Source organism: Myodes glareolus, chromosome 7 (assembly GCF_982192425.1).
Source record: "Myodes glareolus chromosome 7, mMyoGla1.1, whole genome shotgun sequence".
NCBI lineage: Eukaryota > Metazoa > Chordata > Mammalia > Rodentia > Cricetidae > Myodes > Myodes glareolus.
In genome coordinates, this window is record NC_142032.1 from 91160892 (window position 1) to 91183444 (window position 22553).

Genomic DNA, 22553 nt, shown 5'->3' on the forward strand with positions numbered 1-22553 from the left:
GCAGTCATAATAAAGTGATATAAGAGATTAAAATATTGCCCTTGCCCTTGTTGAGCTGGCTGCAGAATTTATTTAAGAACCTGCTAGAGAGCTGAGTACTTTTTGTTATTTAACAAAAAAAGAAACAAAAAATTCTAAAGCAATATAAAGATGAGACTGAAGATTAAGGAAATTAGAGGGCTAAAGAACTACAGGCCTTTAAGGCTGGTCACCCTGTGAACAGAGTGAACATTGCCTGTGCACAAGGAGACCACGTCTCCTGTGCACAAGGAGACCACGTCTCCTGTAGATGTCATGCTTGGTACAGAGAGCCAGCCCTCCACAGCCCCACCCGAAGAATGCTTTATGGTGGTTGAGTTGAGGAACTGAAACAGATGGCGGAAGGCTTTGGCATCCATGTTAAGCTGATGACTGGGCGGGTGAATATTGGTTTCCTTTCTTGAGTTTAATTTCCATTAAAAGGTTAAAATGGGACCTGAACAAGAAAAGCTAACAGGTGACAGATAACAGGTGACAAGTTTTGCGCATGTATGTTCTTTCTTAAAAAGTTTCCTTCTTTCCTCTAGGCTATCCTACCTACAAAGAAAAAGTAAAGAAAAGGCCAGGAGGTCGCCCAGAAGTCATTTACAACTATGTCCAAAGACCCTTTATTCGAATGTCCTGGGAGAAGGAGGAAGGAAAGAGTCGGCATGTAGACTTTCAGTGTGTAAAGAGTAAATCTATCACCAACCTGGCAGCGGCTGCCGCAGACATTCCCCAGGACCAGCTGGTAGTCATGCACCCTACTCCACAGGTGGATGAGCTGGACATCCTCCCCAGCCACCCTGCCTCGGGCAATAATGACCTCGATCCTGATGCACAGAATCCAATGCTGTGATGCTGATGTTCCTGAAACCATAGCATGCTACTCTTCACAGTGACGTCGTACCCTCATTCTGCACTGCGAGGCCACTTCTCTTCATTGTGAGATGCACATGTTTAGGATACTGCAGTGTAGGCTTTTTTAAAGACCAAAGGTAGCTGAATGGTTTTTTAATGAGTACAACTTTAGCATCCTGGTTCCAGTTCTATAAATGTATTTGTTTACCAGTAGGTTTGTGAAATTGGTTCTTTGTACGGGACAGTCCTTTTTCACACATCTCGGTCTTCTCAGAAGTCGTGGGAATTGGCAGCTGGGGTACTTTCAGTGTAGATTGATACTCATCATGCCCCAGATAAAATGCAGAATATTAAGAGTTGCACTTTATAGATGGTGGTTAAATGAAGCTGTTGAAGCCATGTTAAAGTGGTGGTGCACAGTATAACACAAGTGCTTCTATCAGAGTATTCCTCAGTACACTATGGGTAGTTGGCCCATAAGAAGCAAAAACATATTTATCTTGAGTTTGAGTGATGAGGAGAGATCTGATGCTCCTAATGTCGGTTCACTCATCTCCAGAGCCCTGAACCCCTTTACAGTGAGTCATGTGCAGGAAGGGTGACCGTCAGGAGATGGTTTACTGTCCAGTCTGCCTTACCCTTAATCAGCTCAGATATTTATTTACTAATGCTTTTTTTCTTAAGAGTTATGGAATAGGAAAATGAACTGTTTGCTCTTCATTTACTAAATGATTGTAAACTCGAGTTTTTCATCAAAATAAAATTCCATTGTTTTAATGTTTCTGACCACTTTATAAATATGTTGACTAGATTCTGTGTCATGTATGCATAAGTATAACTAGAAATCAAACAGTAGCCCAAAGAGCTCTTTGGCATATTTATAAGAGGCACTTAAGTTTCCTATAAATTCAGAAAAGTCACTATAAATCCAAAGCAGTTGATCAGGATTTTCAGGATATGAAAATAGAGTGACTCTGGGGCTCAACAGCCCTAAGTTTCAGTGTTAGTTTCTGATTCTTCATCAGTCTGTGCTGCTCTGTTCTGCAAATTGTTTAAATAGTTGATGGTCTACAACAAAGAATTAGTGTTTTTAGTGCTTTAGGTCTTGAGGGCACTTAACTATTTATAGCCATGTGTCGTACAGGACTGTCCTCTAAGCCACATAACTGCCATCTTGAAGTATTCAGCTGTACCTGCTTGCTAGGTGAGTTGTCTGTTTGCATCTTCCCCTCCTTCTCTCCCCCCCAAGGTATGGAGAGACCCTCACCTGAGTAGCGAGCTCTTCTGCCTCCTGTTCTTTAATACTTTAACTGCAGGTGGCCTCAGGGAGGTGCTCCATCTGAATGCCTATGGGTAAAGACTTTCTCGTGTGGCCTTTGGGGGCAGGAGCATCCCTCTAGGGAACCCCTCACTTATATTCTGTAAGGAAACCCATTAAACCCATTGGTTCCCAAAGTAAACTTTGGATTGGTGGCATCATGCCTTGGCTAGTCAGTGGGACACAGAAGGGAGTGTTGGTGTTGCTTATGTCTCCACGTGGGAAGGAGTTCTAGCAGCACCTTAAAACTACAGGTCTTAGAGAAGTCAGTTTATAATCTTGAACTTGAATTCAAAGGATTTAAAATTAGAGGGAACATCTCTGTTTTCATATAAATTGAGTTGGCTACAGTTTGGGAATGAACTATTTTTGTAATATGTCTGAACTAGTAGCCCAGGAGAAATTATTAGTATGAGATCAAAAAGGCACCGCAAACATAACAGCAGGGATATGTTTAAACCACTGTTGAAATGGATAAACCAGCCCTGCAGCATGTGAAGATTTTCTTCCTAATTATTCAAAATGGGAATAGTACTTATAGAACAAGGGAAACATTTATTAAAAATATTTAACTGTCTAATACATTATACTTTAACCGATATTTATAGTAAAGGATTCTTACAAGGAAGAATAAACAGCTTTATGATACAATTAGTATAAGAAATATCCACATGGGGGACTTCTTTGTAGTGTAAAAACACCATACATCTGAAATGACCATTTTGCATATAAAAGCTACCAATGATGCTTCTGTGCACAATGATTAAAAAATTCAACACAAACAAAATTCAAAATATACAATTAATGCAAGCTATCCACAGCTAGCCCAAACTCAATGATGAGAAAACACTGGAGCAGGCTTAGTTCCACTTTGTCTGAAGTTACACACGGTAGATTGACTTGTCTCAATGGCTCTGAGATGGCTTTTATGGAGTCAGTACATAAAAGCTGTTCTCTCCCTATCCAGTAAGCTTCACAGACTGTAAAACTTCACCAGTAATGCACTTTGATACTGTAGCTGTTGCCAAAGCAAAATGTAGTGTCTACAGCGGCCATGGCAAGTCGCTAAAGTCAACGGGACCACCCAGGCCTGCATCTGCTTCCAAGAGGCTCATGATGACAGCCATTGCTGCCTCGTCGTTACTGGGACTACTTGATCCTTGGTCGTTGTCTATCATATCAATGCCTATGTGGGGGTTCTCACCTGTGGAAGGAAGAAAGGCTGGTCAGTAAAAAAAACTTCTCAACATACTAATAAAATTAGTTAACAAGAGTGAGGGGTTATATGGGGACTCTATTGCCATAACTTATTGTTGTTACTGCTTTTCAAAAAGAACACCTAAAAATTAGGGGGAAATCTTTTAAATTCAATAAATGTTAAGAATATTTGAGTCAAGCCCATTTTAGTATTTTGATAACCATTAGTCAGTGACTGGTTGTAAAAATAACTTTGAAAGGAGAAAGAAGAAAACAGAATGAGAAAAAGCTGGATAGACAGAGAAACTGTCATCATCCAGTGACTTTTAATACCCTCTGAAGCTACAAGGGCTCTCCCTCTGAAAATTCTGTGGGTGAAAACCTGTGTCTGGGTTGCTGTACAGGCACTTAGATCACTGAAGTAGTTAAACATTTCAAATATCCACGTTGTTCTTATCAACTATTTCAGAACTAGCTTGTTTTATGTAATCAGTTCTTAAAACTATCTTTGTGTTAGATGTTTTGCAAGCTCACTATCACTCGTGGATAATACCACCACTTACCAAGAATGGAAGAACTATCAGAATATGGATAACCTGGGGTCTCCTGAGCCTGCCCTGGTAGTAGCCCAGTGGAAGGAATGTCTGGAGTCCCTCCATTTAGAATCTGCAAATAAAAGGGGGAAATGTAAAGTTTCTCATCAAATAGAAATTTCAATTTCTACCTTATGCAGTGCTACCAAGAAAATGAAGAATGTTGGCGGAGGGCTTAAAATGGATTCAATTTCCCAACTCTTTTCCCTTATCAAACAAGGACCTGTTAGAAAACAATCATGATAACAGGGAACATTTTCTCTACATAGGATTCAGTACATGCAGACAACAAAAGCTGGGTGAATCAGCTTCCTAGGATCAAGCTGCCTTTGTAGTTACTTAAGGCAAAGGCTTAGACTTCAGTAAGCCAGGGTTGCTCTGTAAGGGAGTGAGTGGCACATGGTAACAAATATTGCTAAAGACATAACAGGTCAGCAACAGTCTGTGACGAGAAACAACTTCAGAGTCATGTATGAACAATCTTTGATCATCAGGTATGTCACAGACACTAAGTAACCTCTGGTTTTTGTTCTTAAGCTTCGATAATAACTATCACACCTCCATAATAGAAGTCTACTGTCTTAAAATCTCTCTACCCTCCAAGCTCCGTGCCCTTGGCAAAGCCTCAGAAATACCCCTGAAGAGGTACTTGACTGAGTCAGGAAGCTGTGGCCACTGGGTTTCAGCAACAGTTTCAGACCTTGTCCAGCAGATGGCACTACAACTTGTTTCTTCACAGTTCAGCTTTGCAGTATGGGATCCCTGCACATTCTTAAAAGTGACCAGGTGTCCCCAAAAACTGTTTTAGGTAGGCTATGTTTATATAAAATGAATTTTGAAATAGAAACCATTTATGTATTAACATGAATAAAAACATTTTGATGAAAAATTACAAGTTATCAAACATTTTAATGAGAAAAACCCCACACATTACAAAAACAAATTTTTTTTAAATATTTATTTATTATGTATACAATATTCTGTCAGTGTGTATGTCTGCAGACCAGAAGAAGGCACTAGACCTGATTACAGATGGTTGTGAACCACCATGTGGTTGCTGGGAATTGAACTCAGTACCTTTGGAAGAGCAAGCACTGCTCTTAACCACTGAGCCATCTCTCCAGCCCACAAAAACAAATTTTTTAAAGTGTCTTACTGTTTTATATCTTTTTGATAAGAGAGTTCAGCTAGATTCTCATACCTGCTCCATTCAGCTTGTTTCATCCAATGTTTTGATATATATGAAGAAAATTTGAACCTCAAACAGACAAGTAGTCGTATGAGGGCAAAATAGTCTTCAGTAAACTGGGTATTCTTTGATGCCTTGGCACTTAAGTATATGTCTCTTAAATGTTCATTACAGTGTGGAACCCACTGAGCTGTGTGCCCTGTTATGCTGAAAAATCCATGGATATATCTTGGCACTCGGAAAGGACAGCCCTCAGATGGCAGCCTGCACTGACCAGAGGGTATTAGTTCACTTAGAATGGATTCGTCTTGGGGGATTTCGAAATACCCTGCATTGATCACTCTGAGCAGTGGTTATCAACCTGTGGGTCACGACCCCTTCAGGGTGAACAACCCTTTCACAAAGGGTGAACAACCCTTTCACAAAGGTCACCTAAGACCATCGGAAAACATATTTACATCGTGACTCATAACAGTAAAATTACAGCTTTGAAGTAGCAACAAAGTAAGTTTATAGTTGGGGATCACTACACCATGAGGAACTGTATTAAAGGGGTGCAGCATCAGGAAGGTTGAAAACTACAGAGTTAGAAGGTAGGATATTGGTTTGGTGTGTTAGCAGATCTTTTAAATTAACATGAAGATAATCACCATTTATTATTGTAACTTTGAGGAAGCTATTGCGCCCAAGCAGCAGGCAGGTACAAGCTCTCTAAAAATCCCAGTCGTGACAGAAAGCCCAAACTTCTTCACTGCCATCTGTTTTCCTTAAGTGACAAATGTATGGGAGGGAGCAATAGTTTAGCCTGTGATGGAATCACAGATGCTTCTTGAGGCAGGTAGGTATGCAGTAGGGCGCCACTAAGATTTTATCATTTCAATATTTTTAAATTTTTATGAGTGTTTTTGCTTGCATATAAATATGGCAAGTGCGTCACACACGTGTGCAGTGTCCTTCAAGGCCAGAGAGGGTGTCAGAGCCTTGACAGGAGTCACAGGCTGTTGTGGCTGCCATGTGGGTGCTGGAAATCAAGCCTAGGTCCTCTGCAAGAACAGTCAGTGCTCCTAACAGCTGAGCCATCTCTCCAGCTCTCCACTAATCAATTCTAATGCTTCATTCGGGACAGTGTTAAATTGGCTAACATTTTATTGTGTGTGGTAGGGAAGAATACAATGACTTCGAACAGTTTGGTGACATGGTTTTTATGGGTATCAGTGCATATAGCTACACAATGAAAATAACAGGTAGCTTTCTAAATTGTTAAGAAAATAGCTTTGACCTGGCAAACCCTAAAAAGGATCTTGAGAGTCTCCCAAAAGGTGTCATCTGTGGACTTCTGCTTAACTTGATTTGAAGCCTCTGTATGTCCTTACTCCCCCAGGATCTATGAGGCTCATCCAATTTCCCCTTTTCAGCTTGATCTGGATCAAACAACTTTGGGCTCAATGACAAAACTGAAATTGACTGAAGGGTCACCTTTGCTCTAATTTGCTGAGTCCTTTAATCCTGCAATTATTTTTAACTCAATCATGCTTTTCTCCTGAGTCCTGTTGTCAAGGACAGACAAAAAAAGGACTCAATTTTTTTCTAGACTCATTTTTAAAAGCCACTGAAAGAGAATTTTTTTTCATAAACACCCCAAAATTTTAGGCTTTATGATGTGGGCATAGCTTTAGATTACTGGCAGGTGCTGTTCACCAGGAAGCCTGGATTGTTAATTCTGGAGATCTTTGATTTTTCCATGTGTGAAGTTGGGAGGTGGAGATACAGATTAAATAGATGATAGATAGATAGATAGATAGATAGATAGATAGATAGATAGATAGATAGATAGATAGATGATAGATAGATAACAGAATGAAAACCTCTGAAGTACCAAGAAGCCGACTGCCTGAAGGATGAGGTAAGTCAGGGGTCCCCTAGAGAGACAGGGACAGTAGAGCTGAGAGAACAGCCAGCGAGCAGTAGGTTTGCAGGCCACATTAACCCACTGATGGGTTCCTAGTCGTTCCCCAAGGGCCAGGCACTTGCACATTCATTGTCACACGAAGAACTCCAAGGCAAGAGACCACTACTATCCTACCAGTATCGGCACCATTAGAAGGGAAACATGAGCTTAGAAGGTATAGCCATTGCATGACTCACACGGGCAAAGGCAGGCTTCAAACTCGGGCCCACCTTGCTGTGGCTGTGGTCTTACTCACAATGGGCTGACTTTTCAGTTTCTTGGAGGAATCAAAGCCCCCTTTTCAAATGTAAACTTGCCGAAGACTCACATCAAGTAGAATAAAGTTGCTCTTCTCCTCTCACCATCAGCCCCCACACTCACCCATCCTGGTAGCACCAGATCTGGGCAACCTGAGCCTGTAATGAGCCCAGTTTCAGAAAGCTCCGCTTTGCTTTTGGTATTTGTCCCTCGGGAACCACACCTCAGTCTTTCCTGGAGTCTCTGTGTATGTCTAGGGATATGGGAAGGAAAATTTTATGTACTGAGTCCCTTGTGTTCTAATCTCAGGGGTTATTAATGGACTCTTAACCTACAATCAGTATAATTTACATAGGTTTGCAAATTGTCTAGTAATGATAAAAACAGGTGTTTACAGTGCCATCTTCTAGACAGCTCTTCATGAAGTACTTGTGGCCGGTGCTATCCTAACATAGGGACACATTTTGGTGACAGATCCCCAAGTGTTCAGCTATAAAGCCTAGTTTGACTTGAAGTGTGGCTCATGCTGTTGCTTTTACTGATGGTTTCTGTTCACTTGAAATTCCTGGCAGTAAGGTTCTATGCAGTCCGTCCTAATCTCTCCCTCATGGGAATTCTTGAATTGTGCCCTCAAAGGGATGGACAGGTCCTTTTTCCTCCCAGTGTCCTTCTTGCATTCGCATGGAATGCATCCTCTTGAGCAAGCCAGGAAGCCTCCCTACGTGCCAGTGTGCTTTGTAGCCAGCCTCACACAGTTGAGTATATTCCAAGGAGGAAAGGACGTCTCAACTTATCCCAGAAACCACTGTGTTTCAGAACTTGGGCAGAGGCTCTCTTAGTCGAAGCCACCATGCTTACCTTCTTGCCTGCTGGAGAGGAGGCCTCAGGGGGAGGCGTACTTGTGATGTTCAGCGGGCTGGAACCACAGCTGGAAGGCGACGACCCTCTTACCCTGTTAGAGAAGAGCTGATTACAATGCCTTTCGGGGCGGCAGGTTTGGGGAGACGCTGAGGAGGATCAGGCGCTAAGTTAGGGACCGGCAAATGTTCTATAATGACCAGACAACTCTTGGTTCTGTAGGCTATATGGTCTGTCACAGCAGTCCACGTGCAATGCATGGTGAGTACAGCTGTGCCCCAATAAAGCCTTATTTCCAAAGCCCCGTGGTCAGCCGGATTGCTCTGCACTCCTCTGATCTGGAATGCAAACTCCAAAAGCAAGAACTATCTAAGCCTTTGGGTTAGGGTTTGGATCCAGGTTGATGAATTTTAAGTAAATGGCTAGCTTTAGTTCTTCAGAGAACACAGGTGAGTTGGAGATCTCAGGAGTTTAGCCACCATCTTTGCTACCACGAGTCTTGTCCACACACCTTTACTGATGAGTGCGTGCCCCTAGGAAATAAAGGCAGCGGTGTAGCTCAGCCACACCTAAAAAGGAAACTGGTGGGTGTACAGGAGCAGCCTTCTTGGGAAGCGAGAGATGAAAGATCTGGGACTTCTCTGGACTACCCCACGAGGGTGGGCTTGTTAGGAGACTCCAAACTGTGTAACTGCATACACCTGCGAGGCTGGCAACCCCAGGAAGGGAAGCTGTGGCTTGTACAGAGGCTCATGTGCTAGTGTGCTTACATGAGTTCTTGCTTCCACCCATCATGTGTGTTGGGGTCATGTCCAAGCCGGGACCAGAGTCTGGGGCGTATGGAGGTAGCTGTGTTACCACCAGACTTTCAGTTCCTCCATGTTGAACACAGCCTATCAGAGCCGCATGGGGACCAGTTTCTATGCCTAAAAAATGATTCTTGGCCAGCACTGACTACTTGTCTATATTTGCGAGGAAACAAGTTTTCTGTCTCCTCAAACTCAAGCTACAACCCTATTATGTCCAACATCGGAACATACAGAGTACCAGAAACTGCTGTTTCTCCCAACATTGTCTGATGTAGGACTGTGAAGCCAATCTCTCCCAGGCTCCCTGTCCATTCTCCAATCGCCCTCTCACCATTCCTTATTTTACCTTCAGCACCAGGCCCTGGGCTGCTGATTTCTCTATAGGGCAGGCCTCATTCCTGGGTTATCACTCATGCCCACCTTCGTCTCCCTATTCTAGTGAGTTTCCACAATGTATATATAACAAACATTTTGGATAGCTGTTCAGCATCCTACAACAAAAGGCATCTTGAAACCCCGGATTATGCACTAAGAGTCTTTAACCCTCTCCCTTTATAGCTCCATGCTCTTTTCTCCACAAAGTGGCCAGTTAGATAGCCCTGAACACCGCTCCCATGCTCACGCTGGAGCAGTCCTGATTTTCTAGCGGGAACACCTACCTTTATTGTAAGCCTAGGCTGAAACTAACTTTAAACCCTCAGTCCATGAATTCCCCACTTGTCCTATTATTATAAAGAAAGTTGACCTCTCAAGGATTTCAGGATTGTTCCGGTGAAGGGCTCTGGTACCATCTTCTGCTGGTCTTACACAGAGCCCAAGGTATTTAATAGCTGGTCTGAGCTAATCATATCGTGTCCTGTCTCCTCATTTCTCTCTAGAGATTAGATGGCTCTCCTAAACGGAGGCAGGTGGATGCAGGACCAGGCCTGAACCCCAGGCAGCAGCTGCCAACCTCCACTTGTACGTGGAAGGGATGTCCCCACACCTTAGGAAACTGCCTCTGTTGCCAGCTGATCTGCTTGGCCTCTATTACTCCAGGTAGCCTGAAGAAGCACTTTGGCTAAGGTCCAAATCACTGGCTGCTCGCAGCTTACTCCAGACCTGGATGTTTCGGGGCTTCATCCTCACTAGGAAGCTGCCTGGGATACATTCAAAGTGTTGGGAACTGGGCTTCCCCAAGAGTGTCTTCTGCTCTGGCCTGTTGGGTATAGCTTCTTTATTTAAGACACGGTTTCTATTTAGGATTGGGCCAGAGGAACAGAACAGTTCCATGTGGGTACAAGCAGCATCCCTGGTCTTTGTTGCCTGGTGATCAGCAGCAACCTTCTACCCAACTGTGGTGACCCAGACCGTCTCCACACACTGTGGAGCACCTGGGAGGGGGAGTGTGGAGTTCTGAGCACCACTGGTTGGAGAGGCAGCCAAAGAGATTACTTGCCTGTGGATTTCCATGATTTCTTCTGCAATCATTCGACCTATTTTCCCTGCCCCAGCTCTGGTTCCCCCTGGAATGCCTGGAACAGTGGGATGAGTCCTTTTGGGGCCACCTACAACAAAGGAATCTCACAGTAGGAAAGAGGAAACCCGAGCAAGAAATGCTATCGTGTGTTAAACGAAACCTCCCAATCCACTTGAAGTGGAGCATCAAGGTTCTCCCTTGTCAGGGAAAAAAGTTCTAGCAAGGGAAGGCTCAAGATTCTATGCAGCATCACAGGTCAAAGCTTTGACATGAGCCAACTAATGTCCTTTATGTGTCAGAGAGACGAGACAGCAAAGTTTGATTTGACAGAGAATCAGGGAACACCCAACTCGGACAAGCAGGTACGGCTTCTTGGAGGAAGGTCACTGGGCGGAGTCCTCTTGAAAGCAGAATATATATTAGCCTGGTAGGTGGTACAGAGAGGAAAGCACTCCAGATGTAGACACTGCGCAAGAGCACTGCGCAGGACAGGGGAGCAAGGTGTTCATGGAGGATGACGAGGGCATAAGCTTGGAACTGGTGCAAACACAGCAATGCTGTACTGGGGACACCAAAAAGGATCCGCAAGAGATAAGGACCAAGGGACTTAGCACAGAAAATGCACTGGGTGCAATGAGGATTACTAAACGTCTACCACACAGCACCAGCTGCAGTTATATGTCACTTAATGACAGGGATACAGCCTGAGAAATGTATCCTTAGCTGAGTTTGTCATGTAAACCTTGCTCAAACCGGGCTGGAGATGGCTCAGCGGTTAAAAGCATTGGTTGCTTTTCCAAAGGTCCTGAGTTCAATTCCCAGAAACCACATGGTGGCTCACAACCATCTGTAATGAGATCTGGTGCCCTCTTCTGGCATGCAAGAATACATGCAGGTAGAATACTGTATACATAATCATCAAATCCTAAAAAAAAAAAAATTAGACTTGTTCAAACCTATTCAGAACAGTCTAGAGAACTATTCTGTGAACTACAGGCTACAGGGTGTGCTCTGTTGCTCCTAGGCTACCAACCTATGTTGCTGTGCCATAGGAGACCACAGAGATGACCTCTGCGCCTCCAAGTATGTGTGAGGGCAATGTGTTGCCCTAGAAATCACAATGATTATGACATCAGTAGGTAAAATGGCGTTTGTCACTTATGGTCTGATGCTAACCGGAATGTCGCTATGCTGTGTATCACATAGAACAGAGTATGGGATTGACAGAGGGAAACTGAAATTAGGAAAAGGTGCAGAGGCATGGGTGAGCTGACGAGACCAAAGGGACACAATCGTGCATTTGGACTGCACAGAGGAACGAGAGGGACCAGTAATTCTGGAGTGCAGAAGAGGAGCTTGGGATATTTTTAATTTCGGTGCCTCTGTTGTTCCTTCTGGGAAAGCATGGGAGTCATGAGTGGAGAAGCAGGCTGAAGCCATACAAGCAGCAGTGGTTCAGGCCAAGCAGAACCAATGCCGAGCCACAAGGAAGGAGCCCACTGGATATGGCAGGTTCTCAGTGCTAATGGATACCTTTCTCTCAAACACAGGAGCCCGTGAGTCACCAAAGAGCAAATCACAGCTCCCAGGCAACAGAGAAGAGGAGAGCACAGAGAAACAAGGTGTCTAGGTGGTTGCAGGAAAAGCCACACACATTCGCAACATCCCCAGGAGGGCAGTGGCCCCTCTTCCCACTGGGACTCGGCATGTAAAGGTCTGTGCCACAGAACATGACAGAAAGATACCCGGTTATAAGCAGCTTCTCGCAAGTGAGCCCCGATACCCGAAAGGGACATAATTACCTTCTCCAGAGGGCAGCATGCTGTCCATGCTGTGGGGGGACGCAGTAAGCTGCGGGAAGGTTGGGTCCCCGCCTTCCAGGACATTGGCTCTGTGAACATCCCAGCAATAAGGAAACATGAGTCAAGCTTGCTCAGAACCATGCACCCTTCACCTTGGCCAAGGAGTCCGGTGTCCACGTGGGACCTGGACAGGCCAGAAAACAAAGTGTGGCTGATCAGGTCTACTCACTGCTAACACAAATGACAGCATCCCGGCCTTTGGCCTCACTGCCACCTGGGCCTCCCTAATTCATTCATTCATTCCTTCCTTCCTTCCTTCCTTCCTTCCTTCCTTCCTTCCTTCCTTCCTCCCTCCCTTCCTTCCTTCCTTCCGTCCTTCCTTCCTTTCTTCCTTTTTGAGACAGGGTTTCTCTGTGTAACAGCCCTAGCTGTCCTAGAACTAGCTCTGTAGACCAGACTGACCTTGAACTCACAGATATCCACCTGCCTCTGCCTCCCTCCCAAGTGCTGGGATTAAAGGTGTGCGCCACCACCACCCAGCCGCTTCCCTGATTTCTATGTTTAGTAGAAGTGACTGCAGTGGCCCCCTCCTACTGATACAACACTTTTTCTTCTACTTACTGGCAGCACACCCAGCTCCAGGCCCCCGCCTGCCTCTAACCACACGGGGGTGAAGGAGGTACGGAGAACAGCCTTGTGAAAGCAGGTTCTTCCCTCTCTGTACTTGCTTAGCAGGCAGCAGAAGCCTCCGAGTGAGTATCCATCTGCCAAGGCTTGGGCCACTAACCCGGTAGCCATGGAGACCACCCATCCTCACCCAAAGTCAGAAAGAGCTAGAACATATGTAAGCCTTTCCCTGACGATAGACACCCTCCTCCGCCAGCGTAAGTGGAAGCCCGTGTGTGGGGTCAGGGTTAGGGTTTCAAGGGTTGGCTGTTTCCTGGAGCAAGTCTCACCATTGGGGCTCACATGGGAGGAGGACTAATGCCTGTCCTTGGTTAACAACCCTTCCTGACTTCACCAATCATGAGACACCAATAAGGGGCCATAAAAATGCAGATGCTGGCTACTGCCTGTACCCTTTGTCCCAGGTCAGGATCCAAGGCATCTCCCTTTGAAGCAAAGGTGTATCTCACAGGAGATACTCACAGAACAACGGTGTTGGTTGAGACAATGTATTCTACTTCCTTGGTCCACGGGTTCATGAAACTGAACCATCGACTTCGTAGTGTGATAAAGGAACCATCTTTGATCTTGAACTTATAGCAATTAGTTGTGATTTTTTCTCTTGTCTGTAAAACTGAAAATCAGAGAAGCCATGATTATTGTCATTTCCTCAAACCAGTGAGCATATTCAACAGGTCACTTGAGCCCAGATCCCAAAGCTGCTCAGCCTGCATGCCATCACCCATTAGAAAGCCAAGCATGCACGTGGCCAGTGCTCAGACAGGCAGCGTCCAAGGGTCTAACTCATAGCCTTTCAGGGTATTTCTCAACCTGTCACTCCTTTCAAGGGTCTAGGAAAATGAAGGCTTTCAGCGATGCTGGCGGCAGGTCTGCATGAACTCCAGCCATGCGCAATCCCTGTCACACAGCCAAAGGACAGCTGTCCCTGGCCAGCTTAGGGAATCTGAGTCAACAGAGGCCACTGACCTGCTCGGATCTCAGCCTCTGAGAGACACTAAGAGCGCCTTTTGTGCCCCAAGCGTTAGAGACAAAAGAGGTGGAATACGACCCATGCCCTCTGGAGAGAAATGACCAAGGCTGCTTGAACACTCCAGCCAAGAGCAGGAGAGAACACACAAAGGCCAGGGGTGGCAAGGCCAGCCTAGCAGGCAGGAACCGGTGACAGAGCCACAGATGGAACAAATCTGGGAACTGGATTAGGGCCAGGAGATGGAAGGTGGCAAGTTTTGGATCTTGTGCCTGTCGAAAGTGGTTGTGTTTGAGTCTGAATACTGGAACATTCAACAGGGATGTGCTATTATCAGGCTTGGTCTATTTGTCAATAAATAAGATAACCAGAGACGATGGACCCAGGGTGAGAGGAAGCAGGAGACCCACAAGCACAAGTGCTCGAACCAGAGTCTGGGTGGTGGGGGTGGTGACAACAGGGACACTTCATAAATGAGTGTCTGAGGCAACTGAACGAGTTCGGGTAGAAACAGTGGAAGGAAAGGCTGCATATGTGGCCATACCACCTTTGATGGTCAGCTTCGTCACCTCGACACAGCCTAGACTGATTGGTAAGAAAATTTCAATGAGAGGTACATTGAGCTGGCCTGTGGGCACATTTGTAAGGGAATGTGTTAATAAATTTCACTTACATGGAAGACACAGCCCACTACGGGCAGCACCATCCCCTAGGTGGAGCCCTGAACTAAGTAAGAGTGAAGAAACCAAGCTGAGCACAGCAAGCAAGTAAGCATGAAGATGTTCACTTTCTCTCTGCGCTAGACTATGGGTGTCATGTGACCAACTGTCCTACGTTCCTGCCACCGTGACGTCCCCACAGCCATGGACCGTGACCTGAACTGTGAGCTGATTTTAGCTTTCTCTCCCCGCTAAGCCGCTTTTCATCAGGGCATTTTGTCCCGGAGATAGAAATACAGCTGGCAGCACCGGGGAAGGACCACGCAGGAGGCAGTGCAGCTCGGCAGGGAAAGAAAATCGGAGCAGTCCAGGATATATGAGATCTGTACAGGCTCGGTACAGATCTGTACAGGCTGTTAGGTACAGCGAACCCTAACCAAGAGATGTCTCCACACACAGTCATGGCCTCTGGAGAGAAAACTATCATGCAGTGGGCAGGGGCTGAGCATCTGTAGGGGAGCCAACAGTCTTTTCTCCTCTCCCATGGTTTGACCTGAAGAGTCTTGGGCTGGCTGACTCCCACACAGTAAGGGCATTTTTCTCTGGAATGCCAATTGGGAGTGTAGAAGCAGGGTATACTTAGGACATCAGACTCCTCCTACCGCCCAGCTTACCTTGCCTGTGACATTCTGCAAGATGTCCTATGTCATCTTGATGAAAATATTCATAACATGATGTGCCTAGAAGTTCTTGTGGTAGATATGCCAAAATAGCCGTTGCCCTAAGAGAGAACAAGAGCTTGTGAAATAAGAAAAGGCCATTCCAAAGATGAACAATGACTTACAGATGAGCAGCAAATTTCTCGCCATCACAGCCTCCAGGAGAGCAAGGTCAAAGCTGGAGGCAAAAAATCTAGATCCTTCCCAGTGGACCAACTATGTGGGTGTCTACCTCACCCAGCCTTCCGAAAACAGAGCAAAACAAAGCAAAGATGATGTAAGGGGCTTTTTTTCAGAAATAAAATTTCAGGTGGTCTTTAAATGACAAGATTACCATATTAATAATGGAAAAATAAGACAGAAATCTAAATTCCAGGGCAGGGATGCTCTTTTCTCACCGCCTGCTTGCATCAGGGCAGCTAAAGCCTAGAGAGGCTCTTGCCGTTGGGACCACAAAAGCCTTAAAAAGTGGATGCCTACTTTTCTGGCATCTAGTGGCTGTTTCTAGTAGTGAATTATTAGCCTGGGACTGTTCCCAAGGGAGGCAGAAGCAGCAGATCTGGGACATCTGGTTCATGGGCTAGATCTAGCACCAATTAGCTATGAGTCCTGGAGGAGCTGATCCACAGGCTAGACCTCAAGTTCTCATCCATAGAGGAAGAGACTGGACAAGAACGATGCTGTCCGACCGATTTCTGCAGCCGTGCAATCTATGTGCTGTTAACCACACGGAGTGACTCGTGCGTGGGAAGGGCCCTGAGAAACTGAAATTTTGATTTCAACTAATTACATTCAAATTTAAATACACAGAGAAGTCCACCATGACCAACTCTACTGGAAGACTCAGGTCTAAATAACTCTATGTCTTTTTTTTTCTTTCTTTTTTTAATTGATTGACTCTATGTCTTATATTCCATTCAACGTCATGACCCTGGAACATTTCATAACTGTAGGTTGTATTTCTGTTTCCTTTCAGAACTAGATTTCAAACCACTCACTTAGCTCTCACCGCTATGTATTGGAGACTACTGAGTAAAAGCGCTGCATTTCCCGTGATGCCCTAATGAGCCTGGGTTTTAGTAGAGACTGTTCTCGCTTCCCTCACTCTGCACAGAAATGTGCAGCCAGAGATGGGTGTTCGGTAGAGGGCAGGAGAGGCCTAGAGTTATTCGTCTCAACTTTTAGAAAAGATTATTACTATTTAAGACAAGGTCTTACATACGCCAAGGTTGCCCTAAACACTATATAGATAAGAATGACCTAAAACTTCTCACCCTACTGCTTCTACCACCCAAGTGCTGGGATTCGAGGCATGAACCATACCAGCTGCATGTGGTGCTGGGAACGGAGCCCAGGGCTTCATACTAGGCAGACCCTCTTCCGAATGAGCTATGCCCAGCAACAGTAATATTCTTTACTCTTAAAAAAGGCAGCCAATGACCCAATCTTTTCACCTTCCCAGCTTAGGGTTGAAATACTCTAGTGCAGGGGTTCTCACCCTTCCTAATGCTGTGATCCTCCCATATACTTCCTCAGGTTGTGCTGACCAGAAAAGTATTTTTGTTGCTACTTCATATCTGTAATTCTGCTACTGTTATGAATCTTAATGTATATATCTACTATGCAAGCTATCTGATAGGCAACCCCTGTGAAAGAATTATTCAACCTCAAGGGTCACAACCCACCAGGTCAAGGTCAGAACCACTGCATTGCTGGAGAGTGAGTTGTAGGCTCTTACCTCTGGTCTACAAAAACAAATTTCCCATCTATAGCGTGTCGAGAAACATACTCCATGGACTTCACCCTTATTTCTCCGTTCACCGGTTGTGGAACCACATGGGAATGCAATCGCCCGATTGCAACGAGACAGCTGAGGTTACAGCCCTCGTTGTCTGGCTCGTTGTCTTCATCCAGCCCCATCTTTGTGGGCGGCCAGCTCTTCAGATAGCCTGTGCTGTGGATGGTGCAGAAGCTTTTTCGATCTGCTGGAAAGCAAAAGCCCGTGGAGAGTGTCACTGCTGGGCTGGCAGCAGGGCGCAGCCTCAAAAGACAGACAAGAGAAAAGGCCTCACTCTCCAGAGGAGTCACCTGGTGGGTGGAGCAGTCAGAAGTGGCCCAGCGTCATGTGTGCTGAGCAGAGTCCATGTACCAAAGCAGAGTCACAAAAAGCACAGCGAGGAGGAACAGACCACCCCAGGGAGAAGACGCCCCAAAATCAATGCTGGAGGCCAGGCAAGAGCATGAGCACTGGTCAGGGCACCGAGTGTCTTTACGTGTGATGGTGAGCAAAGGCGCAGGTGCAGACTGCATATTGCATAGACGGCTCACTGGATAAGAACACCTGCCTTCTGGGGTATCCTTGCCCTAGCGTTCCTACATCGGTAGAGACAGAACCCACAGGCCAGTGTGCAGTGCTGTGGCCAGAAACAAGAGAGGCCCTGCCTTCAAATAAGGTGGAAAGAGAGAACCAACTATTGAAAACTGTCCTCTGGCCCCACACCACCCCCAAAATACACCATGGAATTCTCATTCTCTCTCTCTCTCTCTCTCTCTCTCTCTCTCTCTCTCTCTCTCTCTCTCACACACACACACACACACACACACACAAATAAGTAAGTAAAAAGAGAAGTGGGGAAAGCAGGGTGGAGCCTTTGAGGCCTATAAGGACCCAAGGACCCTGAGGTATTTGTTAACAGATGTGTTTAGCAGATAGGAAATGGAAGGTCTCCAGCAGGATTTAAATGCAGAAGCAGAAAAAAACAAGTGCTTTTGATAGTCCAGCAAGAGTTTTGAGGATGAAAGAGAGAAGAAACCGAAGTAGGAGGATGAAGTAGGAGGACTCAGAGGTGCGTTGTCCAGACTCTAAAGATGGCAAGAGATGCTCAGAACTGAACATTAGCAGGGTGGGTAACAGGAAAACAGGCAATACTTCTGAGAAGGAGAGAGGGAGGGAGGGAGGGAGGGAGGAGAGGGAGGGAGAGAGGGAGAGTGGGAGGGGAGAGGGGAGGGGAGGGGAAGGGAGGGGAGGGGAGAGGGGAGGGGAAGGGAGGGGAGGGGAGGGGAGGGGAGGGGAGGGGAGGGGAGGGGAGGGGAGGGGAGGGGAGGGGAGGGGAGGGGAGGAACAGTCCCAGGACAGAGAGGAGGGGCAGCTAAAGGGACCAGGAAGAGAACTCTGCCAGAAGCCAGAGCTTTGAGTAGCATCCTATGCATTTAACACATGATGTCACTGGGGAAATTGGCCAGGAGGAGTCTAGAAGGGTGGGTACTCAAGAGACAGATCTGTGGCTGAGTATGTTTTTTCCAAGCCACAACAGGATTAGTCAGAAATTAAACACAGAAAGCCTATTCACAAATCAGTGCCCATAGCAACACAACAGGGCTTCATGCCCCCCTAGCCCTAGCCCAAGGCTCTAAGATGAGAGGAGGCCCTGGCTTCAGGCTTAGGAGCTGCTGCTCTGGCCATCTGAACAGCCCCGAGCTCAGGCAAGCCCTCCGCGAGGCCCAGGATGGGAAAGGGCTGCTAGCTGTACCTTTTTTCTTGGAGCAGGTGGAGGCGAAGTCCTTATCTTCCAGCTTTACTGAAGGCCTGTTACACTTCATCCTACAGAAGAAAGAGCGGCGAGCTCCAGAGCACAGTCGGGATGGCCCGGGGGTTATATCTGTCTTAACCGGAAGTCCAGCTGCAAACCAACACAGAACGGGGTGAAATGAGGGCAGGGTTGCCTGTCAGGAAGGGCAGCGTGACCTCAAACACAGCCTTTACTGCCGCACTGGTCAGAAACATGATGTGCCACAAGTAACATTTCTCTCAGGCTTAGAGGTCAGAGGGTTCTTGGAGGGGCTCCGCGTTCAGGTAGGGATGTTTACAGATGGGCAGGAAGTGCAGTAGACAGGTGGTGGGCCTGGTCTCAGGGTAAAAGGAAACAGAGCAAAGTGTTCCTGCCTAGCAAGACCAGAGGATGAGAGGGAAATGGAGGTATACTGAGGACTGATAACGGAACCTCAATAATCAGTGCCAAGTAAGTGGCAGACACCTGGTTCCCGGTCGAAGGACAGGGTGGGGGGGTCCTACTCAACGGATGCACAGGACTGGGATACTGGAATGTGGGTGGGGGGCACAGGATTTCCTTAAAATTTCAGCTTGACAGGTCAGACTCCTTTGGGGGCCCAATTCACGGCCCCCATTCTAGAGGTGTGCTCTGGATCAGAGCCGCTAGTGTCACACGGCTACCGAGTGTGGCTTTTCTGAGCTGAAAAGGGCCGTGTGCGTGAAGAGCATGCAGGATTCAGAGACAGCAACCAACAACGCTAACGAATTTAAATCTGTAACAATTACATCAAGATAATAGCATCAAGATAATATTGTACATTCATTATGTTAGGTGAGATGTTATGATTAGCTTTGCATTTATTCTTCCTTTTGATTCCTGTGACTACCCCAAATCCAAAACTAGACTTATGGTTTTAGCCATGGGCCTTATGGGCCTTATGCAGACCCCTGGGCCTTACGCACATTAGGTAAGCCCTCTAACTGAGCTTTTGCTCTGTGGGGTTGGGCTGTGAATTTACTCTCTGCAGGTGGAGCAAGGCCTTGAAAGGTCGGGTGACTCTGACACACGTGTCCTTAACACTACTCAGCATTGTGGAAGCTGGGACTACCGACACTATGGGGTGGGTGGGCACCGCAGCCATGCCAAGCAGTGGCCACTGCCCAGGGCTCCTCTCCACATTGCTCTCCACAACACTGACTCTGTCAGCTTCTCCAGAATGCCAACCCAAGCCTGCCCACTGGCCAGCCCCCTTCACTGGCTCTCCCTCCTTGTACGTTTTGCTGTATAGGCAACAAATCGACCATGAGATTCCACCCTGGTACCTATCCACAGACCGCTTCCTCTGCTCATCTCCCTTCTCCTCCTGGAACACATTAATTCATCTTTTCAAACCAACCTTAGCTGCCAAAGACCCAGCGGTATCTGCCCTTATACCCCACGAGATTTACCCACCCCATGCTCCATGCCTGGCATTATCACTGTAACTGCAACCGTTGTGCAGGGTGCTGCCCGTGCCCCTGCCTCCTGACCATGTGGGAAGAGCCTCAGGACAAAATGTCATTCATCTTTTTCTCCTTAGGTCAGTGAAAGGTGCCAAGGTCAGGCTACAGAGGGCAACAGGTCCCAGGGCCAATGTTTGTTTTTTATAAAGAAATGCAACTTTGTGGAAAGGTGCATTGAGGGGAGTTCTCTACCAAGGTCTCCATCAGCAATCAACATGGAGAGCTGAGAAATGAGAAAGCCACAGGCAAGACTGCCCTGTGCCCTGACAGATCCAACACCAGTGCCACGCCTGCCACATGCTGGGAACCATCCACATTCTTTGTGTACCAAGTCAGTATCGTTAATCTTTCCAACAACCCAATGAACTGGGTCTGTTTTGCAGGTAAGGAATCAGGCATAGAGAGGGGAATAACGTCCTCATAGCCACCCAGCTAGTGACTGGAGAGACAGGATGTGTACCTAGCCTCCCATGGGGCCAGCTCCTGGGTCCTGACTTAAGAAGCAGAGAGCAGGTGTGGGGAAAAGGGGCTGGGGCCAGAGAGATGCTGATCCTAGGCTGTAGGAAGTGTGGAGACAAGAAACAGTGACCTTTTTTTGTTTGTTTGTTTGTTTTTAGAGACAGGGTTTCTCTGCGTAGCAGCCCTGGCTGAAACATTGGCATTTTAAGTGTTCTTAGATTTATCTTCTGAGGCTGCATGAGTGCAACTCACTTGAGAGAGAGAGAGAGAGATGTTCTGGGGGAAGAAGACAGTGTGAGTCCTTTCACCTCAGGAGCATGCTACTAGGGAGTTCTAGTTTCTGAAAAGCAAGACCAGAATCAGACAGAATCAAGTCAAGTAGTTCCTCCTTTCACTAAGTCTGCACATTGAAGCTTCTCTGCTTTATAGACCACAATGTAAACAAACCGAAGCGACCATAAATAAGTCCAGTTAGCCACAGCAAGCAGCTATCAGGGGTAAAAATGGCAGAGAGGTAAGACGGGAGAGGCCGGGGCCCAGGAGCCGCTCTCTGCGCCTGGGCACTGCGGCAGCGTGGGGGCGGCACGGGTAGTGATGAGCAAACACACGGCCTCCCTGGCACTCACTCTTTGCATCAATGAGCCGCTCCCGGGGCGCGGTGTCCGAGGAAGACAGCTGCTCCTTGACTTTGGCAATGTCTTTAGGGTGCAGGAAGTCAAACAAACTCTGGCCAATAAGGTCACTCTGTGGGGATGAAATGGGAGTGGACACGTCAGCACCAGTGAGGTATGGACGCACAGTAGCGCCGAGAGTCTGCACAGCCCCGGCCTCTATTCTGTGTTCTTAAGCCCTAACATCTCACGCATTCATGTGACCCTGCGCACACATCCAGCCCTTTGCCTGGACAGACCCCAGGAAGAGACACCTGTCCAACACTCTGAGTTCCCCAGCAGGAAAAAACAGAGAGAGGGCTATCTCCAACTCTGACATTAAGCCCCTTCATTCTTCTTTGATGGGGTATTGTTTGTTTTGATGTAGAATTTCCCTGTGTAGCTCTACCTTGCCTGGGAATCTAGGTAGCCCAGGCTGTCCTCAAATTCAAGACCTTCCTATCTCAGCCACCTGAGTACTAGAGTGAGTGCCCAACCAGCCAAGGCCCAGCTTTATGTGCCTTTGTCAACTGTATCCACTCACAGAGATGTCAAGCCTCCCTTAACGAGTGCCATGAGAAGAAAAATAAAACATCTTGGGAAAGCTAAATTTACATGAATTCTCATTTATAGACACGTCATTTTGATTAAAATCTTCTGCCTACCATGCTTCCGTGCAACTTCCAAGATGTAAATGAGTAAATGCATTAACAAATATTCTGAGGATATAATAGGTAAAATGATTATTCTAGCTTTCATGTGCTCCTCTTACTTAATCCTACAGGCAATCCCAAAAAGCTGTGCGTGACAGTCAATGTTAACAGAACCTAGAAGAGCCTGAGACATGGGCATCTGAGCATGCTTGCTGGGGTGATCTTGATTGTTAACTGATGTGGGACGACCCACTCACTTCTCCAGGCCCACTTCCTGTCTGAGATCCTGGACTGTATCACTGGAGAATGGGAGGCGGGGCTTGCATGCATCCACTGCTTGATGCTTCTTGACTGTGGATGTGATGGGACTCAACCTCCTGACCTGTGACTTCCCTC

The 22553-nt window shown here is 46.6% G+C and overlaps 2 protein-coding genes across 18 annotated transcripts in view; one reads left to right on the forward strand and one right to left on the reverse strand.

Moving 5' to 3' along the window:
- The window catches only part of Btbd10 (BTB domain containing 10), a 59013-nt gene extending 57353 nt beyond the window's left edge, over positions 1–1660 (forward strand). For all 15 annotated transcript variants that reach the window (XM_085692931.2, XM_087908549.1, XM_048460588.3 and 12 more), the window contains one exon: positions 567–1660. In XM_085692931.2, the coding sequence (XP_085549057.1) occupies positions 567–877 (311 nt within the window). In that variant the 3' untranslated portion in view covers positions 878–1660. The remainder of the gene's footprint in view (positions 1–566) is intronic.
- A 1072-nt stretch (positions 1661–2732) lies between these two features.
- Positions 2733–22553, reverse strand: part of Bmal1 (basic helix-loop-helix ARNT like 1) — a 98160-nt gene continuing 78339 nt past the window's right edge. For 2 of the 3 annotated variants that reach the window (XM_087908546.1, XM_087908547.1), the window contains 10 exons: positions 21481–21598; positions 18873–19022; positions 17081–17327; positions 15298–15404; positions 13460–13610; positions 12311–12399; positions 10488–10596; positions 8241–8334; positions 3958–4060; positions 2733–3401 (listed from right to left, as the gene is read on the reverse strand). In XM_087908546.1, the coding sequence (XP_087764672.1) occupies positions 3241–3401; positions 3958–4060; positions 8241–8334; positions 10488–10596; positions 12311–12399; positions 13460–13610; positions 15298–15404; positions 17081–17327; positions 18873–19022; positions 21481–21598 (1329 nt within the window). In that variant the 3' untranslated portion in view covers positions 2733–3240. The remainder of the gene's footprint in view (positions 3402–3957; positions 4061–8240; positions 8335–10487; positions 10597–12310; positions 12400–13459; positions 13611–15297; positions 15405–17080; positions 17328–18872; positions 19023–21480; positions 21599–22553) is intronic. The other variant, XM_087908548.1, reaches the window with a different exon arrangement.